This window comes from Cystoisospora suis, assembly GCF_002600585.1.
Source record: "Cystoisospora suis strain Wien I chromosome Unknown contig_755, whole genome shotgun sequence".
Lineage (NCBI taxonomy): Eukaryota > Apicomplexa > Conoidasida > Eucoccidiorida > Sarcocystidae > Cystoisospora > Cystoisospora suis.
This window is the reverse complement of record NW_027153556.1, coordinates 343-24,783: the sequence shown is the minus strand read 5'-3', so window position 1 is coordinate 24,783 and position 24,441 is coordinate 343. Positions and strand designations below refer to the sequence as shown.

Here is a 24,441-nt window from a genome sequence, read left to right as displayed (position 1 = left end):
ACCGTTGAGAAGCGATCATGAGGATGAAACAGCCGTTTGAGAAGTAGAGGAATGATGTCTGCAGACGCATGATACCGTACGTGAACGCTTTTGTTCAGTAGATTAATAGCAAGACAATCACCAACCGCTTTTCTCGCGGGCGCTGAGTTGCTCGTACGCTGACTCTTGCGTTGAGGATAGAATAGCGCCTCCCCGGCAGGTAAGTTACTGGGTTGCCCGCCCCTCCCGCACACAATACACGACGAGAGAGAAGGCTTTTGAGTCGATTTTCCAGCCTGAGAAAGTCGTGCCCAGTGCACAGCCTCCGTGGCAAGTTTACTTCGGCACCGAGTCCGGTTTGATCGAGGAATGTATTGAGAAGCCGCAACTCTGCATACAAGACAAGAGAGCATTCGTCCAGATCAAGTAAACCGGCGCTAAGCCGACAGCGATCCAGTCAGCAGGTTCCGTACTTACGGTCCTGGGAGTATCACTTGAAGTGGAGTACATTGTCCAAAACATAGACACCACTTCTGAACTCCGAGGTTAACTCGGGATAAGGAAAATTGTTTACTCGGGTACCTGTGTTTTTCTTCGCGCATGACTGTTGAAAGACCGACAGTACTACACTGGCGAGCACGGTTGTCACCACATACCCTAGAGCCAGCCTATCTCTTCACTTATGGGAGACGGAACAGCATGGCCGAGAAACTTTGATTCGCTCTCCTGTTGTTCACAAGCCGGAGACTGAAAGTGAGAGTCAGCGCGAGGCGGTAGTGGCATGTAACACTCAAGACACCGATGACGATCCACCTTGCGCTTAGAGAAACGGCGAATAGGGCAGTGATGAACGTCTGTGGGGCAATAGCTAACTGCCACTTCAGAAAAAGATAGAGGCCATTTGCCCGTATCTCACCAGAGCCCAGCAGTGCTTTCCCCAGCGTCCTCGTTGTTAGTGAATGCGGAGACTCAATGCGCAGACAGCCTCCGACAGTACTGGCTTCAACAATCACCCAAGTAAGGCTCCCAAGGTTTTGAAGAGAGAAGAAAAGAGAAAACAGCCAAGATGGCTTTGTGTAGCCCTCCGTACAAGGAGCATAGTCAAGTCCAAAGATTGCTTATTTTTGAGGATCAGGCAGCTCTCTTCCAGCAGTGTGTCCGCCTTGTTCACGATCGTGTTTGTTGGGACCGTAAAGGAGCTCACCCGTTCAGAGTCTTGCAAGAAAGTGCACCGACTGGCCCGCCTTGACACCTGTTTCTTCTTCCAAGGGCTTAAAGAAACGGCGAATAGGGCAGTGATGAACGTCTGTGGCGCGCGTCCACGCGATAGGTCATGCGTGCTGTGAGGTGGCAGTTGCGCGCCGCTAATAGCCCTGGCGTGAGAGGCTGTACACTGCGCTGCTTGTTTCGTCGCGCGTTTTGTCAGGCGTGGACCGCCGGCTAAAAGGGTCTGGTGTGCCTCTCGGAGTGTTGTGCTGGTGACCGAAAGGACAGGTATGAGCTTCTGCAGTTGGTCTTCCATCCGCTGTACAGCGACTGGCCGATATAGTGGATACACGCCCAGAGGAAGTTGCGTGTAGTGATACGTCGCGTGTGCCAGTGAATGTGCAAGAGGAGTAGCTTGGAACTGGCAGACTGCTAGCGAGTAGTCTGGGACTGTTCCACAATCCTTCTTGGCAGTGCTGGGGCCTCCCACGCCAGGTAACAGAGCAGCTTCATAAGTGCAAGCTAGCACCGCAGCTGCTGTGTGGCTTACACTTACGATCTGTAAAGATGTGATAAATGCGGGCTGCTTCACACTCTGGAACCGCCCTGCGGTGGGACGATCGGCATCGCGACACGGGCTCCACTTCGGCAGCAAGATGCCAAAGCGGCCAGATGTTCTCCCCTGAGATCACCTAGCTTCGGATGTGCTGTCAGGTGTGAGGTAGCTCATGCGATACGAGGATCGGCCAGTTTTATTCGAAGGCAGTGCTTATAGTAGGGGGCGCTCCAGATCCTGGTATAGCCGGTGCCACTTCCCTTATCTGGGTATGCTTGAGCTTTACCTCGCTGCGCTGCTACACCTCATTCAGTATCTGCAAGATGACTTCTCCCGCGCATGCAGCCCGGGGGGATGTTACTAGGAAGCATTCAGGCCTCGCTCGATTTCTGTTCTGTGCTTCCCAAACTATCTCTCCCGTTCCCTTTTCCGGGGACGCGAAAGAACTTCTTTGACCTCCACACGTTTGAAGGGCGTCCTGCTTCTTTTTTGAGATCTTGAGTGCTTACCCTATTGCTTCTTTCTCTTTTTCTGTTTGGATTCTCTCAGAGGCACCTTCGTTCTTCCACAGTTGGCACACGCGAGTATGCCTGTGTCCTCTACGGTTTATTATTGAGTCTCTGTTCGTCGTTCGATTACGCACCTGCGTTTTCCCGGCAGCCAAGTCAGATGCACTCGCCACGACATTAGATCTCGTCAACTCCGCCTACGTAAGCTAGAAGTGCTGTTCAATTCCAGAGAAACTTACCCGGATGGCGCGCTTCTCAAGCCACCTTGAAGAGCAGTGGACTTCAAATGCCTTCCGCTCTTCACTTTGTGTGACGTTTTCTCTTCTTGCTTTATCTTTCACTTCCATTTTGTTTCGTCCCGCATCATGATCGACGACTCGCCCATTTCCACCAGGCTTTCTGCTCCCGTCATCTCTAATGCGTGGTGATCCGTTGAAAGATTCCTAGCCACAACATTCTTCTGACTGTCTCTCCGTTCCACTCCTCTCCTCGCCATTGTTCACGGCTTCATGCCAACCATCTTCAAGAGATTCTTGATAAGAGACAAGCACCCGTAGCGAAAAAAATTTGCTGAAACCACTTCCTGTCTCTAAACTTCCTCCGCGGCCTCGGAAAGATTTCTATCTGCCGTGCAGGTGTTCATGTGCACGTCGCCATTGTCCCGGTGTCTTCGTTCAACGGAGGAAAATCTGTGAAGCACATTTTGGCAGCAGCATCATGCTCTTCAGACTCGACTCGAGACGCTGTGCTTAGAGATTCTCCTCGTAGACCACACCACATTACCGTCAAACGAGTTTGTCCTTCATAGGTCGAAGGGACGGGGCAGCATGAGGGGTGTATGCTTCTCTTCTTCTTTGCAGCTTTCCATGTAGAAGAAACGTGATCGAACTTTGTGCTGTATACGGTTCTTCTTCTACACAAGGGAAAGTCCGTGGCTGAGGGCCGAGGTGGCTTCTGAAGAGCGGTCACGTTTCTTCTTTGTCTGAGGGCGAAAAAAGAGATGGGAAAGCACGAGGAGACGGACGGAAGTGAAGAGGAAGAGAGGGTTGAGAGAAGGAGGGATACAAGTAGTCACAAGAAGAAAAGAAAAAGAGAGGAATCCAGTTCAGATGGAGAAGCTACAAGCAGTAGTAGCGATGACTCAGGCAGTTCAAGCTCCGAGTCTTCTTCGAGTGACGATGAGAGAGTGAAGAAGTAAGCGGGATCGTTCCTGCATGCGACGAAAACACATCTGGTCCTGCACGGATCTCATGCAGTGCTGCCGGTCTTCATACCAATGCCTGTTGCCCTGGTATCGCCGTCTCTTTCCTAGCTTCCCCAGAATGAGTATGTATTCAGGAGGGGTGCTCTGCATGCTGTGTAGGTGCGCAGCTGTCTGCTTTACGTGAGTATGGGTATATACGTCTAGTAAGAAAGCCGCCTGTATCCGTATGGCGGTACATCATAAGGAGAAGCGCGGGTTCTGTAGTACCTCCAACAGCATATAAGCGTTGATACATATAAGCACATCAAGAGAAGGAGGGCATGTCCCTCGACGGCGTTTCCATACAGTCGGATATAAGACAGTTATCTCACCTTGGATCTTCCCCAGGGAATCTTCACCGCCCTAGCAAGCAAATGACTCGCATCTTTCCCGAGAAGCCAAACACCCTAAGAGACTCCCTGCTCAAGAGGGACACAGTGATGCCAGTCACATAGCTACAATTGGTAGGTACGAATTCACTCGGCGTTACTTCCCTCGGAGGCTGTACGACGTCTGTGTCGCTTGGCGACATGCTTGCTAAGTACGTGAGACAGTGTTCATTTTCCGTCTCCTTAAAGAGGGCTATTTGTTCTCCTGATGATAGAGAAGACTACGAGATAAGACGTGAGGTGAGTGGTCTGATTGCACTGACGTACAGCCAATGGGACCGCGTTCTATTTTCTTCGAGAGGTGAAGACGAGGGTAACCCGTTTCCTCTGAACTTTCAGCATAAGACGTCCTTTTACAATGATGAATGAGGATTCGCCCTGACAAGCTCCGCGTACATATACACACGCATCTATTTATCTACCTATCTATCTTCAATCTGTATGTATGTCTCCACATGTGTGGGTGACTACATGTGCATGTATCTTGACTGACTTAGCCGTGTGTGCCTACATCCTTCAACTATACCAGGGATGGTGTATGAGGCATGAAGAAGAGCTGTGTGGCCTTTCAGACACCGGAAGAACAGCAAGAAGGGGAAGAAGGAGAAGAAAGAGAAAAAGGAAAAGAAGCGGAAGAAGGAGAAGAAGAAGAAAAAGAAACGGAAAGAGGAAGCAAAAGCGAAGAAGGCACAGAAGAAAAAAGAGAAAGACTTCTACAGTACGTCATACCCCGGATGCCTCAGAGTAACTCGGCTTTCATCACTTTCACAATGTTAATACTTAGCTTAGAGAAATCGGCTCTTCCACGCCGTCTTCTTCGTCTTCACTCCCCCTCAGATTAGGACAGTCTACCTCAGTCTTAGCTCCGCTGCTTTTTCTTCGCCGCATGCAATATATAGACCCTCTATATACGAGTGAAGCTAAGCTGTTCACAGGTCATCTGGCTGGCACAGATGGATCTAGTGCGCTTCTAAATCACCCTGACAGCGGTGTACTTTCTCTTTTTTTCTTCCGGGATGAATGAATGAATCCGATGACATATGACTGATCTACGGAGCTTCACCTTTAGTAAGGTAGAGCCCGTATAGTGTCAGGTCGCTGGCCTTTGTGTTTCTCTCTGTGTGACCTGCCTTGCATCAGTACATGTCCATACTGACTCATATGGAACACACATATGCATAGAAGTACCTTTCTATATGCAGGTACATACATACACATAGCTCCGCTGCCTCAACTATGGCTTACATTCACACGGCATAAAGTGGTCATAGCCATACCCAGGAGACACCTTCGATTCGCGGCGGTGCTAAGGAGTGTTTGCGAGAGACAGATAAGACAGTTCAACAATTTCTTAGGTTTCTCTCCTTCGTCTGTTTGTCTCTTGTAGGTGCGGGATGCGTTACTAATCAATATGGAAAGTATGGGCTTCTTCAGGAGAGTGACATGTGGCAGAAGCGAGCAGAGTTCTCTCTATGGTTGATGGAGGTCAAAGATAAGAATCTTGAAGAGCTCTCTGGCTGGGTAAGTGTCCTGTCTCTCTAGCGTTCATACGCTTGAGTCGGAAAAAGGTATACTCCAAGAATGAGAAAGATACTAAGGAGCCGAGGCGGTAATACGAAACAAAAGACTGCTGCAGCCATCTTTGTCATAACAAAGACTTTCTCATATACTGTGTGTGTGGAAGGCAAGACGTTTAGACTCCTAATGGAGTGGCTCTTTCTTTTGACTCGTCAGAGTGACCTATATACGTACACTTTTGGGTATTCTCTGAAGTATATAACAAGATGTATAGGTCCTTTTCTTTGTCATGAAAACCCTTGAACTGCGGGAGTGTCTGAAGAAGCTCTGAACCTGAGGGGATGAGGAGGACTTGCTGTAGATACACTTCCTGTCTTCAGGGGCCTTAACCGACGAGTTTGCCTTCGAGTCTGTCGGTGTATCTAGTGCTGACCCAGTTGTAACACGACCCGTGACGTCCATTCTATTCTTGTCTGCACCTTGTATTCTCGTCGAGCCAATACTTCGTCCTTGAGGGTTTCTTGTGTTTGATTAGGAAGAGCGCGAGCTATTCAGAGACTATATGGAGGATTATAATACTGCCACCTTTCCTAGCAAGAAGTATTACAACTTGGAGCTCTTTGAAGCGAAACAGCGTCTCAAGCGAGTGAGGACTCGTGTTTTGTTTTTTTCTTTCTTTCTTTCTGACCTATCGTTTTCTTCTTGGTGCTTCTCTCCTTTCAAAACATGTCTCATGTTACAAGGATCTATGATCTAAGCTATGGGTTGTCTATCTATTCAAGGTGCCTTGCTTGGGGGAATCATCTTATGATGAAAAAAGAACTGGCAAGCCTCTTCTCTCGTGTGATAGATTTCTATTGCCTACACACAACGTGGGACGCGCTTGCCTATCCGTCCAGCTAATTTTCCGGTGGAGATGTTGTTTCACTCAAGCCTCGTCCTCTTGTCAGGATGTCTTGTCGGCGGACGCAGAGACTGATTAGACTCAGTTGGGTGGTATGTTGGTGTCTGAAAGAAGGACCCACTGTAGCGAAGGACCTTCCCAGGATGCATGCGCACCTAGATGCGAAGGCATGTATGCCGTCCTTATTCTGGTCTTGGCGGAAGTCCGAACAGATAGGTATCTGGGGTGTGTCTGTACATAGAATTATATAGGAGGAGTGTTTACTCCTGGCGTGAACTTCCCGTCTGCGCCCATTTATCGTTGCCGGCCTCCTTTGGCTTCCTCCTACACCTTCGCTGTCAACCCAGAAAGATACGTCCCTAACCAGGAGAGAACTCATGTGCGGCCTTGAGTCTGTGTCGTCTTCTGGATGGATTCTTTCTTCTTTCTAGACGAACCTACAAGAGACACGTGAGCTAACTGACTTCAACGACGAAGCACGACGCAAGTAAGTTCTAGTTATGCGATACTGTCTAGAAGGCCTTGTAGGGCATGTATATGTAGAGGGGGGGTAAGACGTGGTCATTTCATGGCCTTCACTGCTCATATCTGACGTGGTACTCTGTCTTACAGGTAAGTGGATCAACTACCTGTCTTCTTGTCATCCTGTCTATTTGTATACGAGTACATAGCAGGCTACGACGCCATATCCGTTAAAAGGCGAGGCAGGCCGCATCCACGAGTGCATCGTTTTGCTCCACACAGGGGCAACCTGTTGTGTCTCCGGCCCCTCTTCGCTGCCCAGCACGGTTGGAAAGTGGAGAACAGACTTGTTCATTGGTGACTGAAGAAAAAGGCAGAAGAGATACAGATAGACCGAGAAATACTTTGGAGTCTCCCTGTGACGCTGTCTCAAATGTGATAGTTTGTGTGGATGTTTCCGTAACTTACTAGGGAGACATCTTAAGTACTGGTGGGGCTCACCAAGTTAGCTCGGTTTCTGGCTGTTTTACAGGAGAGAAATCAAGACAATACAGGAACAACGGAGGATTGAGGAGACAAAGGAGCAACTCAGATCGATGCGGGAGGATCGAGACAAGGTTAGTTGAATGGCCTTTGTTTTGCCCTGAAGAAACCTGGGATGTAGAGGTTTGCATTTCGTGTCCTCCAAGTGTACTCTATCATTCTATCGCAGAGCCATAGATGAGATTTTGAAGGGACACAGACCTAGATGTGCAGACGTAGGGGGTTTGTAAGTACACGACATGTTGAGAACTCCTTCTTGCATGCACCTACACGTTCACCGCGTCTCCAAATTCAGTTCGTCAGATTCACTAAGAGTCTGTTTGTCGATGTGTCTTCGCTTTCAGGTACATGACATGCGACATCAACAGCTACTCAAGTCGAAGATCGAGACGCTGTATCGCATGGGAGCAAATGCCGAGGCGAAGAAACTTGCTGAGCTTCTGGAGCCTGATAAGTAAGGATTCTTCAACAGAGCTAGCTAAGTCGGCTATTCTTCTGATAACCCAGTTGCGAGTTCGGTACATTCCATCCGGACATAAGGATGGAATTTGACAAGACACATCTACCTTCCACTTGTGGCTAAGGTGATCAGAGATGACATTCCCTTACAGCGATCGCCATGGGAAACTGTTCGGCGCCAATTTTTCTCCAGCACGGACGATGCTGAAATTTCTACGATTGTCTTCCGAAATAACTCTTGTTGCCCGAAGGCTGCGCGGTCTGGGAGCAAGTGCTCGAGCACTTGCTTTATGCTTCTGAAGCAGAGAGCAACCGGTGCTTCGTGTGTCTCAGGAGAACCAAACGGAAAGAATTTTCCGGCAGCAGTAGGACAGACCGCTGGCTGCTGGCGCATCTTGCTGCCAGCTTCGTTAGGCGAGCACGCGTGGGACGACTCACAGCGATTACAGAACACGGTGCCGCCGGGGTCACAGACACCGGGTTGAGCCCGCGGGATAGATAAAAGAAAGAGCAGATACGGACGACAGATTAACCCAACAATAGTCTCAATAATAACCAGTCGATACTCTGATAATCTAGAGTATCATTCGCATTATCGCAGTCCTTCCGTTGACTTTTTTAGATGGTCTGCGGATGCCAAGGCAGGCTCCGCGTCTCCGGGGCAAGGCGGGAGCCTTATATTTAGGCGGTGTAGAACACTTTCAGGTTGCAAAGCTTCCATCAGCGCGGAGCTATCTACTGTAATACCCGCCTGTTGCTTGCTCTTCTGCCCGACGGGCGTACTCTGGTTCGGGGAGACACCCCACCGCATGTAGAGACATGGTGGAGACAGTCCCGGATATGAAGACTGGCTTTGTGTAGGCGTCGTGCGACACCATTGGGCCCTAAGCAACCAGATGCCTCAGACCACAATCCCAAGGGGATTTCCTTAGCCCCTCTCGATGTCGCAAACAAAGGCTCAGGCAACTCGCAAGACTAATGAAAGGCATATGGCAAGAGAGAAGGAAACACACACTCTGGATGCGTATCAAATTTACCGGTCCGCCGGCGACCGGCTAGCGGCAGCCGACGGAACACTCCGCATGCACGTGACGACGCTCGACGTGGTGCCCCGGACTGGGCGGCGGTTTTGTTTCAGAACTACGGTAGCGGGGCCTTCATGATTTTGTCAATCTTCCACACTGAAGGTTCCTCAGGTCATCCTTTTTCCGTTCATTCATTCCATAAACCATACTGACTGCACGGTACGTTTCATGACGTCCCGGCGGTTTCTTGGGCCCGGGCAGGAACAGCACGATCTGAGCTTTCCTTCATGAACGCTTTTGCTGGGGGTGGACTTTCCTTGGCCCCCTTTCTTTATTGGGGCCTTGATTCGCATGAGAATCTCTGTTGCTTGCAATTTACCAATAGCTCTACCGGGAAAAGCGTTGTCATGCATAGCTGGATGCCCTGATTGGCTGTGCGGCCAGGAGATGCAGGCAAGAGAGTCCAATTCGTTTTGCCCTACTCACGGCGGGTCTGCTTTCAGTGAACGCCTTCGCGTTCTTTTAGATGCTTTGATGTGGCTCCCGTGGATCACGTAGGAGATCTTTCGGCATGGCCTCCGGCGACTTCGGTTTTGCCAAGGTTCGTACTTAAGGAGATACCCACATCGTGTATGGCCAGTAGGGTCGAATTCTCCTCTTAACTGTTTCTTAGCTTATGGAACTGAAACTCACCCCATCCACTGGAGTCTTGTTTCCACGCACGCCTCAGGAACGGCAACTCTAGGGTGACCAGGTGAAGGATCGTATTCCGAAAGACTCTACAGATGGTCACCATTCATCTTGTCCTTCCCTCTGGAAGAGACAGGAGCTTGTTCAAGCCAGAGAAAGGAGGGAGATCAGGAAAGATCGGCTATTTGCCTCAACGCACCCTATCATGTAAGACACACAACCTGTTAGGAAAGCGTAAAGCATATAGGAGAAGCGCCAGTCTAGTTGAAGAAAATGGAGGTACGGTTACAACGCCCCCGTGTCTTCCCTCGTTCTACTCCTAGCTGCCTCCTTCTGAGTCTGTCTCTTCTCTCTCTACTGTTGTTCCCTCTATTCCTCTACTCTTCCTCTTGTCATGCTCGTGCTGCTTCCGTCCCATCTAAGACCCACGAAAAGACGCCTGAACCCTCGAATCACTCTATCAGGACCCTTGTCGGAGAGAAGTCAGGTGGTCAGCCGCAACGGGTCAGGAAGGCAGTCCTAGATGAAGGTAAAGAACTCTCGGCTTCCATCCTTGAAGAGACCTCGAGACAGCCAGTGCATTCTAAGGAGGAGGCGTCACGTGGTTCTCCCACAGAGAGTGAACGCGCTGTCTCTCCAGATGGAAGAAAGGGACAGGGATGGAGTCCAAGCGGGAGACCAGGAAAGAGAGCACGCCGAGACTCGCGCTCTGATGAGGGTGCTGTGGCCGTACCGGCAAAGAGGAATAAGGGAGACAGAAAGGTTGCAGCAGGGAAAGGAACTGTGCAACTTAAGAAAAAGCAAAGTCGAGGAGCAGCGGGGCAGACACGGAAACCTTCCATCGAGACCCCGGATCGTGCAGAAGACGAGTTTGAGAGTGACGGTTACGGGAATCAAGAAGCGCCTTTGCCAGCTAGACACAGGTCTAGACGCAACAAGCCAGAAGAACAGAAAAGACCACGCATCCAGGGGAGACAGCAAGTAGCCAACCAACGAGTTAAGAAAGATTGGCAAGAGGAGGAGGGGGAGGAAGAAGAAGACTTCTCATTATCCTCCTCGAGAAAAGAGCCGCCTCGAAGGAGGAAACAGGCAGGCGGGAAAACGCTTTTATCTAAAAAGACTCGCGACACCTCACTCCGAAAAAGAAAGGAAGAAGAGGAGGAAGATACAAGCAATGAAAGTAGTGAACTATCGCCCCTTTCTCCTCCTCGCGGTCGAAGTGCTAAGGCTGCTTCGCGTCCACTTGAAGAGGAATCGTCTGTCCCATCTGCACAGGAGGACAGCGTCTCTGACCCAGCGGTCCCTTTTGGCCATTCTAGACGAAGGCCTCTCAGATCAACGAGAAAGCGATTGGGAGACAACGGAGACGGCAAGGGAGACAGACGCAGGGGAGAAGGAGGAGGCGGAGGAGAAAGGGGGGGACTGTTTTCGTTGACACACGGCCCAGGGCCTGATGTCATCCATACAAAGACAAACCGGATCACGTAAGAGAGGAGAGAGAGATCTTCTCCTTCCGGTGTAGCCTCTTCTTACAGCTTCGAGGGCTCGGACTCAAAGGGTTATCTAGGTAATGAAGTTCCTATCTGTCACGATCAGGGAGGGGCATTCTACACCTACGGAGAAAAAGATGCTCGTATCTATAAGGACGTCTGTGATCTTGTTTTGTAGTCACCATTTGCATGGTGTTATGACGGGGTTGAAATACGACCATCACTCTAGCGCACGACATGCATGCCCTACATAAGTTTCTCTCCGCGTAGCATACTACCTAAAGCTCTAGTACATACGACAGATACGATCTCGTAGGCGGGGGGGCTATCTTGTACAAGGGAATCTCGTCCTTTTCCTCAATCACTCATATCAGGAGGATACGTTTCCTCACAACGTATGAGGAGAACCAAGAAAACACTCATCTAGGGATTATCTGGGTCCAGAGGATCAAGCATGCTACAGCTGGGCTTAGTTAGGACAGCCAAAGAAATGACGATACATCAGAAGAGAGGGGAGAGGGACATCGCTGAACAGTCGTTTCTGAAAGAGTTTGTTTGTCTCTGCATCCTCTCGATCGATGTCCTCAGACGTGGCTTTTCTGGGAAACATGCTCTTCTTCTTAACACCTTAGTCGGCGTCCTTGGGCTTCTCATGATGGTCATGGCTTCCCGTCAGCAAGCCCGAGCACAGCGCTTGCTTGCTGGTAAGCTTGTCCCCCTATACATTTAGTCACTCACATACATAGGGATGTACAAGAAATCTGAGCCCCCGACTCACTAACCAATTTGAAGTGTCTGTACACTTCTAACTCTTTTCACGTACTACAGGGTGATTGTCTCACATCATGTGCTCTCAGAGGGTCGTAACGATTGCGTTCCTAGAGACAGAAAAGCCATGTGCCTCCGACATATACGTCTTGTGGTTCAGTATGTGTTTGGATCCTCCCTCTCTTTATCGCGCTCTGTTACAGTACAGCACCAGATATCTACTCAACACATCCATCACTCTGGAACGAGCGAAGAAATAGCTCTTATAGACCTTTCGAACCGTCTTCCTCTCTTTCCGTCCCTCCTGGGGGTGTCTCCTGTATATAGAGCCCCGGAAGCCTGCCATCGAGAGGCAGTACTTCTTTAGCGAGCCGCTTGTTTCTTTTACGTTGAAGGTTTCCGTCTGTTATGTTACATACGCAGTCACTTTCCCCTTCCCTTCCCGCCACCAATCTGCTGACACGACGTCATGTGTATAGTCAGCAGGCGTGGGGGGGGCATTCGTGATACCAGGAGTATGTTGGTCTTCTCCGGCTTACAAGGCAGCAAATGAAGACTCTTAGGTATACCTAATGGAACCCTTGAGTCTGATAAGACGGAGATCAACCGGGAGCATCTAAGGTACCGCCCTTCCCGTCAGATGCGCATTTCGCGTTCTGATCTTTGTGCTCGGAGGAAAGTGTCTACCAGCAAACAGGATGGCTTTCGAAAGCAGGTTTTTTCTCACGTTGCACATTCGAAACATAACACGTATCTCCGAAAGTTTCTATCCCTTTTCTTGGCTGGAAGGGGGGGGTGATTCTTTCCAGCTTTGTGTAGAGATAGACATCGTAGGGCGGTAGCTGTGTGTTTGGATGCTTCTTGCAGGTGTCCGTAGGAAAGAACAGGAGCTCCAAGAAGCTGCTCGACGAGCGCAGGCACAGCCAGAGAAACAGTCTCCTGAGTCTTCTTCGGCAACAACACCTGTGGCGACCGCTGAACCCGCGCGCAAAGCCTCCTTCTTCCCTACTCGCTTCCTTCCTGCTTTCCTTACCCCGGGATACGCCGCGTCGGACACCGGGAACACACAGTCGACGTCGCCGCAGCCTCAGCGACCTATCCCCCCGGCCGGCCTCTTTGATGACGCATATTCCTTGAGAGAAGCAGAGACCCTAGAGGGCGGGAAAGAAGAACCCTCGTCTCAACAGAGCCAGCATAACCCTTCACAGCCATGGCTTAATACAGGTTTAGCACGCCGTCGCGCCATACCCGGGGAGTCACTCACGGACTTCTGGGGTGGTAGCCTTTCAAGAAGAATCGTCACGGTGAGGTAGAAGTGTGATTGTCCTTTCTCTCGGTATTACAGACAGGGAAGAAAGGGGAACGTTCCACATGGTCACGCGAACCTGCGCACCGACACGGAAAGGGCGAGGGGACGCGTTCACAGGTCGGTTGAAGCATAGGAGAAGCTACGAAGCACCCCGATAGCGCTTTCTGTAGTCGCCCTCACCATGCACTGGTGTCTTCTCCTGTAGACCATGGCGATGAAAACAGTTTGAAGAGACGCTGACCACAGGGGTGGCACAGCTGCAAGCTGCCTACCCCCCAGCATAGAGACGGGTTGTCAACACGCGTGTTTCCGTGGAACTACGAAGCGGTTGATAGTTGGGACATCGTCCGCTCTTCTCGCCCCGCGTGGAGGGCGGTAATGGGGCTTTGTGTTCTAGCTTAATGGCAACCTTCACTAGCTTACTCTCGTGACCTGTTTCGGGAGCTTCCTTTACTCGATTCCCCCGTTATAACTCATTGTGCACCTGAACAGAGCTGTCCATTGTGATATCTCTCAAGACAACTTAAAGCTGTCGACGCCTTGAGAGAGCGATCGCTCCCGAGGACAACTTAGTGGTAGCGCACCAGTGTTTTGCAGCCAAACAGGAGACAGACACGGTGTCCAGGCGGGCTGTGTCGCTTGTATAAGAACGGCAAAGCCCTTTTGTGGAAGTAGCTGTGGGAGTATAGCACACATGGAAAGACTTGTGGGATGAACACCTGTGTGTTGAGACATGTCATTCGATCTTTTTCTCTTGAGGTGTGAGGCAGCATGCATGAGAGAATACTTTGTATGCTGGCCAAGCATCGAAGTCCACGGGTGTGAGTGTGAAGGGCGGCCGGCCGGTTGGTCGGCAGTTGCTGTGACCATCTGACAAATTCATTTCAAATTCAGTCATGTCTTTGGAATTCTGCAGCAGGGCCGAGTAAGTCATGTTCTCCTTCGCAGGGTCTCTCCATCTTGCTTGAGTTCGCGCGCGTAGTGGAGTCTCTGTTGACGGGTGCAGTCGCTCAGCTCCGGAGATAAGAAAGCGTTCCTGACAGAGAAAGGGTCGTATCCCGCTGCCTCAGTGCCTCCCCGGAATGCTCGAGTGTAGCAGACTTCTTAGCGTCGTACAAGAGTCCATAGAGACAGAACCGCTTGTTCACACTACACCCATGCGAGGGGCAGATTCATACTTCGTTCTGAGAGCGAGGACTGTCCCTACTGCTAGTGTGTGTGTCTCGCTTCTCCTGCAGACTCCAATCCAGCACGTAAGCTTCATCGTTTGAAATGACGCTTCTTTCTTCTTTAAAAGAAATCTCACAACAATTCTGCAAGTGCATGCAACACACTCGACAACACCCGGTGAAGGCATGTACCGTACACCGAAGAGCTAGTGTAGCGACGTAGTCTCATGAGGGCGTCGCGACCCCCACAGAAGAACATTGCTGGTCACTCTTGTCTCTCTCAAGACTGTCTTCATTCGGGCTGGTTAAGCAGTGACATGCTGCTGTGCATGATGACCGGCTAGACTTGCCGACTGTTTTTCTATGATACGCTAAGTTTCATGCCTTGAGTCTGTCTACGATTCAGTAGGAAGTCTCGTCCCCCCCCCCCTTCACGCCTACTCTCCCACGTTTCTTTCTATAGCATCACACCTGTGATGCTATCGAGTCACGCACTCTGCGTAACAGCACTTTCTGGAGTTCGCTCTCTCGCATTCTTCTACAGAGTCGCGGAGACAGCTTTTGCCTTGCCAAAGCTGTCCTCGAGACTCTTTCTTACTCTCCATATGGGGTTCACATCTCTCGAGCCCGCCTCGCGCTCCTCTTCGACACTTCGACAAGCACCCTGTGTTTCCATTCTGCAGCTCCTCATGATGCTGAGCATGCGGTGTGGTGCGTTTGATTGCTTTTGAATGGCAAGGCATGATGACCCCAGTTACCTTGTCCTAGGCGACTACGTCTCAGCCACTGAAATGCGCGCTCGCCTTCTGTGAGCTTGGAGGGCTTGTATAGGTCGTTTTCATTTGTTGTGTGTTTTTTCTTCTGCAGCCCCCGCTGACGGTTCCCCTACTGGTGAGTGACGCTAGAGAGATTCATAGATAGTACCGTGTTGGGTCGCGAGAGACTTTTCTTCCTTTCACGGTTGCTTTTCAAGCGAGGGAGTAAAAAGAATAAATACAATCAGCTGATAAGCAGAAGCCGTCCTAGTCTTTCCGCGAATTCATTCCTGACAACTTAAAGTCCGATCACATGGAGTAACCCCGAGCATTCGGTCAGGGGTTCGTTGAAAGAGGCTGCATGTCATGAGGCCAAGCTTTGTTTCTTCTTTCCTTGACGACACCGTCGTCCTTTTAGTGTTTTGAAGGAGTCAGGAAGGCGACAAGAGAACGGCGAGACGTTGCAGAATTTGTTTCGTGTTGTAAGGTCACTCGATCAGGGTCGCATCTTCCTGTCTTCTCATTATCAACAGTACAAGGTGACCGTAAGATTTCACACTTTGCGTAGGCTTCGACGGGATTTTGAAGGGCACAAATTTTGTCAACCGCAGGAGGGAAGTCAGGAGACGGGGAAAGGGGCTCAGGAGATCAGCTTCGGGTCTACATAAGTCGCTCCCAGCTGTGCTTCGGTGCGTAAGAAGGAACGCACGGGCAGGCAGCGTTACTACCTGCGGCAATCTGTCGACAAGGTTTGAAGCCATAGCTGGCCAAGCCAGTCTGCAGACAAATACGATTAGATAGGCCTGCGCCACCCGTTCCTAGAGATTTTACGCGGCCCCTTTTCGTTCCGCCCTGCCTTGCCTTTCGTTGGGAGGGGTATGGTTAAGAGATGCCGTCAGTCAGCCGGAGCAGTCATGAATTGTCGCCTTTCTCGCTGGCCCCCACTGCTGGCCGAGAGAAGTTGAAGAAACAGTCGACGAATCTCTTTTGGATTGTGTTCGCCTTCAGCTCACGGTCTAACCCCCCAGTTAGTCACGGCATTCTTCACCCTTCTCCGATATCGGTCAGTTGAGGTGACGTCTTTGTCAGATGGTAAGAGTTATCCTACTGGTACTCCTGGGCTGAGCACTGGCTTGTCCGCTTCTTTTGGTAGCAAGAGTAGGGCGGACCTTGTTCATGCCGTACCGTACGTTCAGGGTGTTGAGCTTTAGTTGGTTTGACGAGATGTGCATTGGAGACAAGAGGGCCAAAGCGCCTTTATATCCATTCACCTGCCATCCATCGAACAGACGTCATGTTTTTGTTCTGGCCAGGCTGTAAGTTCTCCCACCCGACAAAGAAGTTGCAGTCGCTGGAACTGATATCTAGTGTCACGATGGAGCTGTGCGCAGGTTGAGATAAGATATATCATTCCATATGATTTCCTCGTTCCTAATACCAATTGAGGGGTTGGCTGACCTTGCGTTTCATGCCCTCTATCTATTCCGCGGGCCTCTTGGCCTCTTTCTCGCATGTGATACCGGCATAGGACAGGTAGATTTCCGCCTCACTGACTCCTTCTCATCCCGGCATACTGTCTTTCTCCAATAGCAGAACAATCCTTGTACTTATAGTATGATCGTAGCTATACTTGCCAATCTCTAGGGTTGCTACATTAAAGAAGACTCGTCTTTCTTTGGTCCCCTTGCCCCCTGACTGTCTACTTTGACACCTGTCGCTAGCCGGCGCGGATGGCATTCATGCGCCCCCGCGCTCCAAGGAAACGACTACAACAAGCGCGCCGGCACTAGCTACTGAAGCTGAATGTCCATACTAGTGATAGTCGGCACGTGTTATGAGTCTTCTTGAGACAGGGAGATCCCAATCTAAGAAAATCTCTCCCCCTTGTGACATCTCTCGGTGACACAAAGCGCAAAGTCACAGACGTCTGTGTTTCTGTTCGTTTGACGACTGTGTTCGTCAGGTGGTAGTTCTGGCCGCGACGGCCCTCTACTTTTTCCTTACGGTGAGTCGGAGGTCTGTCTGTTTTCAGCACACGTGCTGTACACGTATGGTCGATGCCGACAATAGCCCCAGGAATAGACGGGAAACGACGAGGGGCCGAGAATGCATTCAGGCCGCCCATGCACGAGAGAAGTCGATGGCAACAATCGAGGCCTCATTCACACGCTCCGTACTTCATGAACTCGAAGGGGGGAGAGAGGAGGGGAAAGCTTGCGATCAACATAGAAGTGCCAGGCAGTTTGACAAGGTGCCGCTGCGGTGGCTTTGCGGGGAGGCACTGACCTATGTCAAAATGGTGTGATGCGTCGGCGTCCTTCGCATGCGAAGTCGGTACGCCTTCTTTGTTCTCTGGGTTTCTTTGTTGCAGCTGGCATGTACTCCGCATGCAGCAGCGTGTACTGCAGAATAGATAACTAGCGATCTGACACCTACTGGGATGTGATTCGGTGCAACAAAGCCGATGCGGGTTGCGGAGAAGATGCAGAGCCATGCTCCTCTTGGCAAGAAAAAGAGCTGCTGAGTAGCCCGTTCTCATAAAATACCAGCCTTCCTGTGCTAGTCGCAAAACAGCATCAAAGTTTCAAGGCTCTCTCTGGCCATTAGACAGTGAAAAATGTGCATACAGGTCGCGAGTCAAGCTGAGAGAAAGACTTGGTTCTACTAACGGAAGCATCCTTCCTTGACCCACCTCCACGAGACTCTCGCACGCTGTACATTTCTTTTAAATACACGATCTGGCTGCTAGTGAGGACGCTGGCATGCCTTCTGGGGATCACATCCGGCCCAGGACTCTCTCCAAATTCCCGTTCGCATACATACTGGATTTTTGTACTTTCTTTGATTTTTTCTCCCTGTCTCTCAGGAAAGACTACCTCCTAGTACAAGTAGAAGAATCTGGTACGTACGCAGTTGCTGAAGGGGGGAGCTTTTGACCCAACAGATGATCGCCTGGATGGCCGTGAAACAGGAGTCATGCGATGCCTTATATAGAGTGGCTGATACCCTAGCTTGTCGTGCATGACTAGCTTCCACCGTCTGGCAACCCCCGATTGCGAGAAAGGAGCCTCTGTCTTTTCCTAAGCAACGGGTGTCCAGTCAGATGCGACGGGCAGGTCTGCAGGAGTTTTGCTAGAGCAAAAGAGGTTCTTTCAAGATGTAGGCTTCTGTCCTTGTTACCTAGGCTGAGCATTCTTGGCTGGTGGCCTCACGGCTCCAAGCACGGCTGGCTGTTTGTCAGGACTTAGCCGAGTCTGGACCCTTTTGAAGCGCATAGTAATGCGGGTCTCGCCTTACTACCGGACACAAGTGTCAGAAACAACACAGGAGGGTCTCGTAGCGAGCAGGGGAGGTGAGGAAGAAACGGACGTAGGCCAGCTTCTTCTTTCTTTTAAGGGAGTAAGTCCTTGATTTCTGGACCCCGCTGCGTCAGTATTCTTTTTGTGCATTTCTGAACAGATCCGTGATTCCACGTACGCATGACACGTTGATGTTGACTGTAATTAGAGTTTAGAGTTTTCTGCATCTTGACTGGCTTCCTCTCTGCAAACGGCGTGCGCCTTAAGCTTGAACTGGGAGGTGTCTGCTCCGTGCGGTGGGAGTTGTAGCGCACCGCGCGGAACTGAGACCTCCGTGCACCGCAAGCGCACACGATTCTGTAATTCAATTGAGCCGTATCCCAGGGGGTGATCATTCTCTTGTTCACGCGCTGGCCAGCTGCTAGCTGTTTTGGCTGAAAGGTCTTCTCGCGCCGATTTGATCGAAAGCTGTTCTGTGAAGAGATTGTGTTCTGAAGCTTCGATTCGTCTCTTGAACTGGGACGATGAATACTCTGGGGTGTAGCCCGTTCACTCACTCTACCTCCTGTCTGCAGGTTCTTCTTTCCGTAAGTCGGTTTCGAGTTCTCTTACAAGAATGAAATGTCTCAGTGGCAATGAAGGCGTACTTGCGACTGACAAGCGGAAGCCGGTCAAACGCAAACAACGAATATCCGTCTTTGCATAGGAACGACGTCGGAGCATTGTCTCTTAGGAACCACGACTCGTAGCGGCTCATACGCAGTCAGCGACCACGGGCGTGCTCAAGTGCCACATCGTCGGGGTGCAGGCCGCAAGCTTGTGATTGAAGAGCGCGAAAGAGCAACTGTCTTGCCGGTAGCTTTGCTTTTTCAGACCAACATAGTTCGACCCACTGCAATAAGGCCGGCGAATTGGTAGGCGAAGCTGTGTAGGTCAGTTTTTGTTACTGAATGCTCTTTGGTGGAATAGCCAGCCAAGGGCGTTTGCATCTCAGCGCGTCTCAAAATATCTTTCTCGAGTTCTCTACAAGGCTCCATCTGTTTGGTTTGCCCCGTTCAGGCCGAAAAAGCGGTGGTGGCAATGGATTCGATAGCGGACCACGCAAGCCAGGAACTATCAAAAGAACCTGCCCATCACTTATCTGACACCGTCGCTCCGTGTGTATGGATCGGGCTGAAGGTTCCGCTGGACTGTCTTAACAGTACTGCTCCTGGCGCAGCCGGAGTATTTTTCGCCTATAGGCGGTCTTGCTTCAGCCGCTGTCAGTATACGGGTTTATCTATGCGACCGTTTCGCTGTTGTCGGAAAGAATCCTTTGTAACCGTGCAGCCCTATTGTCAAAAAAAGACTCTGAGCGGAGCCTCGGGTTGTCTTCTGTTGTTGTAGAGTTCTTCGAAAATGAACTTTCCGACTTGGAAGTGGCCAAGTCCTCCTTTCTGTTGCAGAGGATCAGCCGGAAAGGGGATGGAGGAAGCGTGTAGAAGCTGAATCCAGTTCACTCGAGATGGGAAATTGTCCCGGAAAGCTCTCTCTAGAGGTCCGTGTTACGGCGGGGCTACGGAAGCGCCCAGTGGATCAGTAGTCGCCCGATTTCGAACGAGACCGGGGTGCTTCTGAAGGGCGATGTCTTTGTGACTCCAAACTAGAGTCTGGGGGACGGATGCACTGCGACATTACAGGTTAGAATGTTGCAATTCAGTAACATCCGATACTGCTGGAGAGTGGCGCCCGGGCTCAACGGGCTGCAACCGAGCTTGAATCCCATAGATTCCGTTGACGGCAACGGCGTCAAGTTCGCTTTCTGGCAGACTGTCGTGATCGGAGTTTCAGCCACTAAGACACAAGTCAAGGCAGCGCTATCACACTCTCCGGACGGGTCCCTCACAAATACCCAGGTGGGACACTAACTCAGTTATGGTCATTGCTGGGTGGGCTCAACACGCGAAGTCGGGTCGCTGGATTAGCAGTGAGCACGAGGCGCATCGCTCCCCAACACAGGAGCTCACAGAGCGAGCCGGTGTTTTAACTGAGTGTCATGAGTCGTACGAAACTCTGCAGTTGTCTATACATCATAGTTGTAAGAGAAAAAAGTGCATACACCGAAAGGTTGACAACCTTGCATCTTGCGGTTACCTGTGGCCGTGGGCAGGCCAACCTAGCAACTCAGGAGCTTAGAAAAAAGGAACTGTAGTGATCTCTGACTGCCTGACCTCGTAATGAAAACGAAGAAAATGAGCCAGCGCTTTCGTCTAAGCCACCGAAAGGAAGAATGCACAGCTCAGGATGGCGCCCAAAAGAACAGCCAGAAAACAGCTGATGTGGTTTTATGAGTCGCTGGTCTGATGCGATGCCAGGCAATCTGCTCCGAGACTCCTTGGTCGCTTGTAGCAGCGATGAACCGAAGAAACTCCAGGCCGTGGGGATGACATTGCTGAATTTGGGGTGGCAGGGAGTCCTGAGGAGGCGTAATTGTCTGTGACTGAGAGTAGCGCCGGCGCGAACCCTGTTTCCTCTCTCCAGGAAGTGGTTTTTCCTTTCTCCTTTTCCTGAAGTAGTTTGCAATAAGTCGCCTAGAACCTGCCATGCTCCTCGCACCTACACGAAATGGTTCCGTCAAGCCGCTGGACTAAACCTTGTATGTAACGGGGTTGACGCTGATCCAGAGCACCTTCGATAAATGGTTCTCGTCTAGAAATGCTTGTTGCTGTCGAGTGGCTTACTCTGGATGTGGCGGTTGCTCCCGCCACGAAGCAAGAGTGAGTTAACCGGAAGGCAGGCAGGTGCAGTTTGATCCGACATCGGCTAGTCTGAGAGACGATGGGGCTCTCAGGTCAAAGACTGCTTTCCTTCGACGAATGTCCGCTAAGGACGTCGGTAGAGCTCCGTACTCGAGAAAAGAGGCACCTGAGTTGAGCACATTGTGCAGTGAGTCATTGGAGACTACAGGAAAAGTCCCTTCCGTGATTCTAATGCGCCTCAGCTGCCCCCATCCAAAAACGGTTCGGACACTGCCTCAAACTTTGTGTAGCGGCCCTGAGAGGATATAAACGGTCTGCTGGGAGTGCCGCCAGGGAACTGCCTCAGGGCAACGGAACAACGGCCCTATACCCACGTACCCGAGTACCAGATAACTGTTCCGCGGTGCATCGTCCGCGAGGCTCAACACTCTCGTACGCAGTACTGCCTTAACCTCAGCGCCCCCATGAGCACGACATCAGTCGCGCTGTGTAATTTCCCAAGCTGAGTGATTTCTGCGAGAGCCTCTTACGCCCGCAGGAGTCAGGGGGTCCACTCGGCTGATCGTCATCCTAGCGAATTGGTACCGTAACGCTGGGACAGACAGCTAGGAGTCGTGCCCGTGCAGGCGAGGGCTCTGTAGCGTGTCGTAGCTCTGGAAAGCCCGGTGCCGTGGCGGACGCTGTACCACCGGAAAGACGCTGGAACCTGGCAGGCAGGCGGGGAGCGTACACTGGTTGTCCCGTGTGTAGCGGGCTTCCGGCATCGTGCGCAGGCAAGAGACAGAAATAAGTATTCTCCAAGTAAGAGTGTGGGGCTTCTGTCAACCCAGTGTTCGTGGTTGCTCAACTCTCAGAGGGGAGCGGAGCTGTACAGTCTATCAGAAACCAGGGAGCGCGCGCCGGGGTCTCGAAGTCCTCAGGAACACAGAGTGCCTATGTTTACGCTATATGGAAAAAGTGTTCCGTTTTTAGAGGAATATGCCGCTGACAGAAGCCGAGGCACTGGGTGCGAACTTTTGTATCTTGCGCCGTCGTTGTTACAGCTGGAACCATGCTGAGAACCTTCCAGTTCACTCGCTTACTTTTTGTTGGCCTCAGCGTCTTTTCTTGGTCCCAGGTGCCTAGGGTCGGTTCTTCGTAATGCTTGTGACCAGCGGGAATACGAAGGGTCGAGACTAGGGAGCTAACTGCGGCAAAACAGGGCCCGAGTAAGACAGTCTTTCATCACGCTGCAAGGGCCTCTCCTTCTTACTTCTGTTGTCAGGATCCCTAGCGACATCCGCATGAAAGGGCGGGACTTCACTAAGAGGTTCGGTATGGGCATACAGAGAGGGCCTTTAGATGAACACGGCCCTCACACCGTGTGTCGTGGTTGTGGTCGCAGGAAAGACACATCTGGAAATCTTAGACGGGTGTGTCTCTCTCGCGACCTTCCTATTTGAGAGGCGACACTGAAGTAAATTCATGTCCGATATGCGTCATGCAGATGGAACAGAGCCGCATGCAATGTTGACTCACGTCTTGACAGACAACAGCGAGCTCTCCGAGCCTTAACTACCAGCTCGACTTCCGCCTCTACGAAAACACGTGATCGTTTCGTTTCGCTTGGGTGCTGTTTCTTCTTCTCTTTCTTATGAAAGGTTCTTTTAGACACTCAGAGAAACGGAACAAAGTTTCTGCGTCCGTCTGCCTTGGTGTAGACAACACAGGAGCCGCGGCTTAGCTCTCCCTGGGAAACTAACCCGTTTTTCGTCGCCTCTTCAGGTCGCCTCTGACTTTGTCCTTTTCAGCCATCGATGGCTACAGAGCTTATATTCTAACAGTCTAGCTGAAACGCTCAACGGCCATGCTGGAGTTTTGTTTCTCTCCTTTTCTTTCTTTCACCGTAGAGGCCGGAAAGGGATCGACGTACCAGATGTGACATCTCGCTATCGACTACTTCCAACTCGACGATGTGACACCACCTTTCGTCTCTTGCCCTTCCTTCTCCTTCCAGATAGCTGTCTCCCAATACCATCCCCTGTACTCTTATCTGGGTCTTGTACTTCTCTTTTTCTTTTGGCCTCTATGTAGCATGACCTCCATATCTCCTCTCCGGTCGTCTTCTCCTACCCCCGTCCTCTCCGACGGGGATGGAGAAGACTCTGCTTCTCCTTCTCACCAGTACAATCGTACCTCCTCCTCCTTTTCCTCTCCGTCTTCTTCTTCTCCTCCGTCTTCATCGTCACCTCTTTCCTCATCATGCTCTTCTTCCTTAGAAGCCTTAACAAGTCGTCTCATGTCTTTAGACTTGCCATCTCTTGAGAACTTTCTCAAACGTTTCAGCGATGATCCGCGGTTACTTCTCGCCTTACGTCTTCCTCCTAATAGCCGAGGCGGAGGAGGAGCAGGCGGAGGGGGGGGAAGTGCAACTCCTTTAGATTTCCATCAACTTTATTCATCTATCGATTGTCTCTTGATGCTTTATGAAACGCAGGCTTTACAATTGTATAGTAAAAGCTATCCGCAAATGCTTCAGCTTCAAGAAGAATTGTGCGAAAGTGAGAAGATTCTTGACACCTTAGGATCCAAGTTAGGAGAGGTACGAGGAGATCTACGACGTACTGGAGAAAAGATCGAAGTCGTTGAAGATGAGAGCTCGGAGCTAGGGAGAAGGATGGTTAACCGAAAGGAAGCTTCTGTTGTTTTAAAGACGTTCTTACAGCAAATCACTGTCGATCGAGATTTAGTCCGTGTCATATGTGACGGGAACCTCTCCGGAAACCCTGCCTATGTCAGAGCTCTTAAACAACTCACAACGAAGATGGAACATGCAAAACAGCCGGGCATGCAAGAGATAAAAAGCGCAGTAAGTTCAGCTTATAAACATCCAACAGAATAAGAGAAAGTCAGAAGAACTTAACGACTTTTCTTCTGCTTATAAAAAGCGGCAATGGATGTTTCTCCACCTAGAGGTGTATGTACACTGCGTGTAGGTGAGGTGTGCCGTGTAAGGAGTCTACAATGATATATAGGGTTTATATACCTCATTGAGTTACTTGAAAAGAGGAGAAAGATTCTTCTATGGACCATGTACATACTCATTAGATAAAGGTAGATAGCGCTCAAAACTATAGAGCTAACAAAAATTTTGTCTCTCTTCTTAAGAAGCGTTTCTCCCTGCCCCATGGAGATACGCATCGATATCTCTATATGTGCAGTGCATTCATTGACCAAGAAAGATAAAGGTTTCTTATCTATTCTAGCTGCTTCATCTTCTATGCAAAGGGTTGCTGTATTAATTCTTTCCAATGCATGCATGCACGTATCTCTGTATCTCCTATCAAAGACAGAAGAAATCTACTGAAAGAAAGAGAGAGAAATGCTGCTGCCTACCGTTTCTTGGTTAGGCTAGTAGTGATAGGGATTTCCTTCCACTCAGAAAAGTACC

General features: G+C 50.6%; 3 protein-coding genes across 3 annotated transcripts; all 3 read left to right on the top strand.

Moving 5' to 3' along the window:
* The first annotated feature begins 2,068 nt into the window (after window positions 1-2,068).
* Window positions 2,069-7,891, top strand: CSUI_001879 (u4 tri-snrnp-associated). The gene is made up of 7 exons (XM_068062082.1): window positions 2,069-3,444; window positions 4,455-4,600; window positions 5,270-5,403; window positions 5,936-6,046; window positions 6,736-6,791; window positions 7,299-7,383; window positions 7,654-7,891. Exons 1-7 carry the CDS (start codon window positions 3,251-3,253, stop codon window positions 7,765-7,767), a joined length of 840 nt encoding a protein of 279 aa, XP_067925941.1. The 5' UTR covers window positions 2,069-3,250; the 3' UTR covers window positions 7,768-7,891.
* Window positions 7,892-8,917: 1,026 nt separating this feature from the next.
* CSUI_001878 (uncharacterized protein) lies at window positions 8,918-19,724 on the top strand. The gene is made up of 8 exons (XM_068062081.1): window positions 8,918-10,967; window positions 11,562-11,677; window positions 12,609-16,066; window positions 16,938-16,979; window positions 17,841-17,875; window positions 18,371-18,373; window positions 18,849-18,860; window positions 19,333-19,724. The coding sequence occupies exons 1-3, from the start codon at window positions 9,757-9,759 to the stop codon at window positions 13,052-13,054; spliced, it is 1,773 nt and encodes a 590-aa protein (XP_067925940.1). The 5' UTR covers window positions 8,918-9,756; the 3' UTR covers window positions 13,055-16,066; window positions 16,938-16,979; window positions 17,841-17,875; window positions 18,371-18,373; window positions 18,849-18,860; window positions 19,333-19,724.
* A 2,675-nt stretch (window positions 19,725-22,399) lies between these two features.
* CSUI_001877 (vps52 sac2 family protein) lies at window positions 22,400-23,855 on the top strand (the record flags this gene model as incomplete). Its single annotated transcript, XM_068062080.1, has 1 exon — window positions 22,400-23,855. A coding segment is annotated over exon 1 (768 nt), but the record flags the coding sequence as incomplete, so codon positions are not given.
* Between the last annotated feature and the right edge of the window lie 586 nt (window positions 23,856-24,441).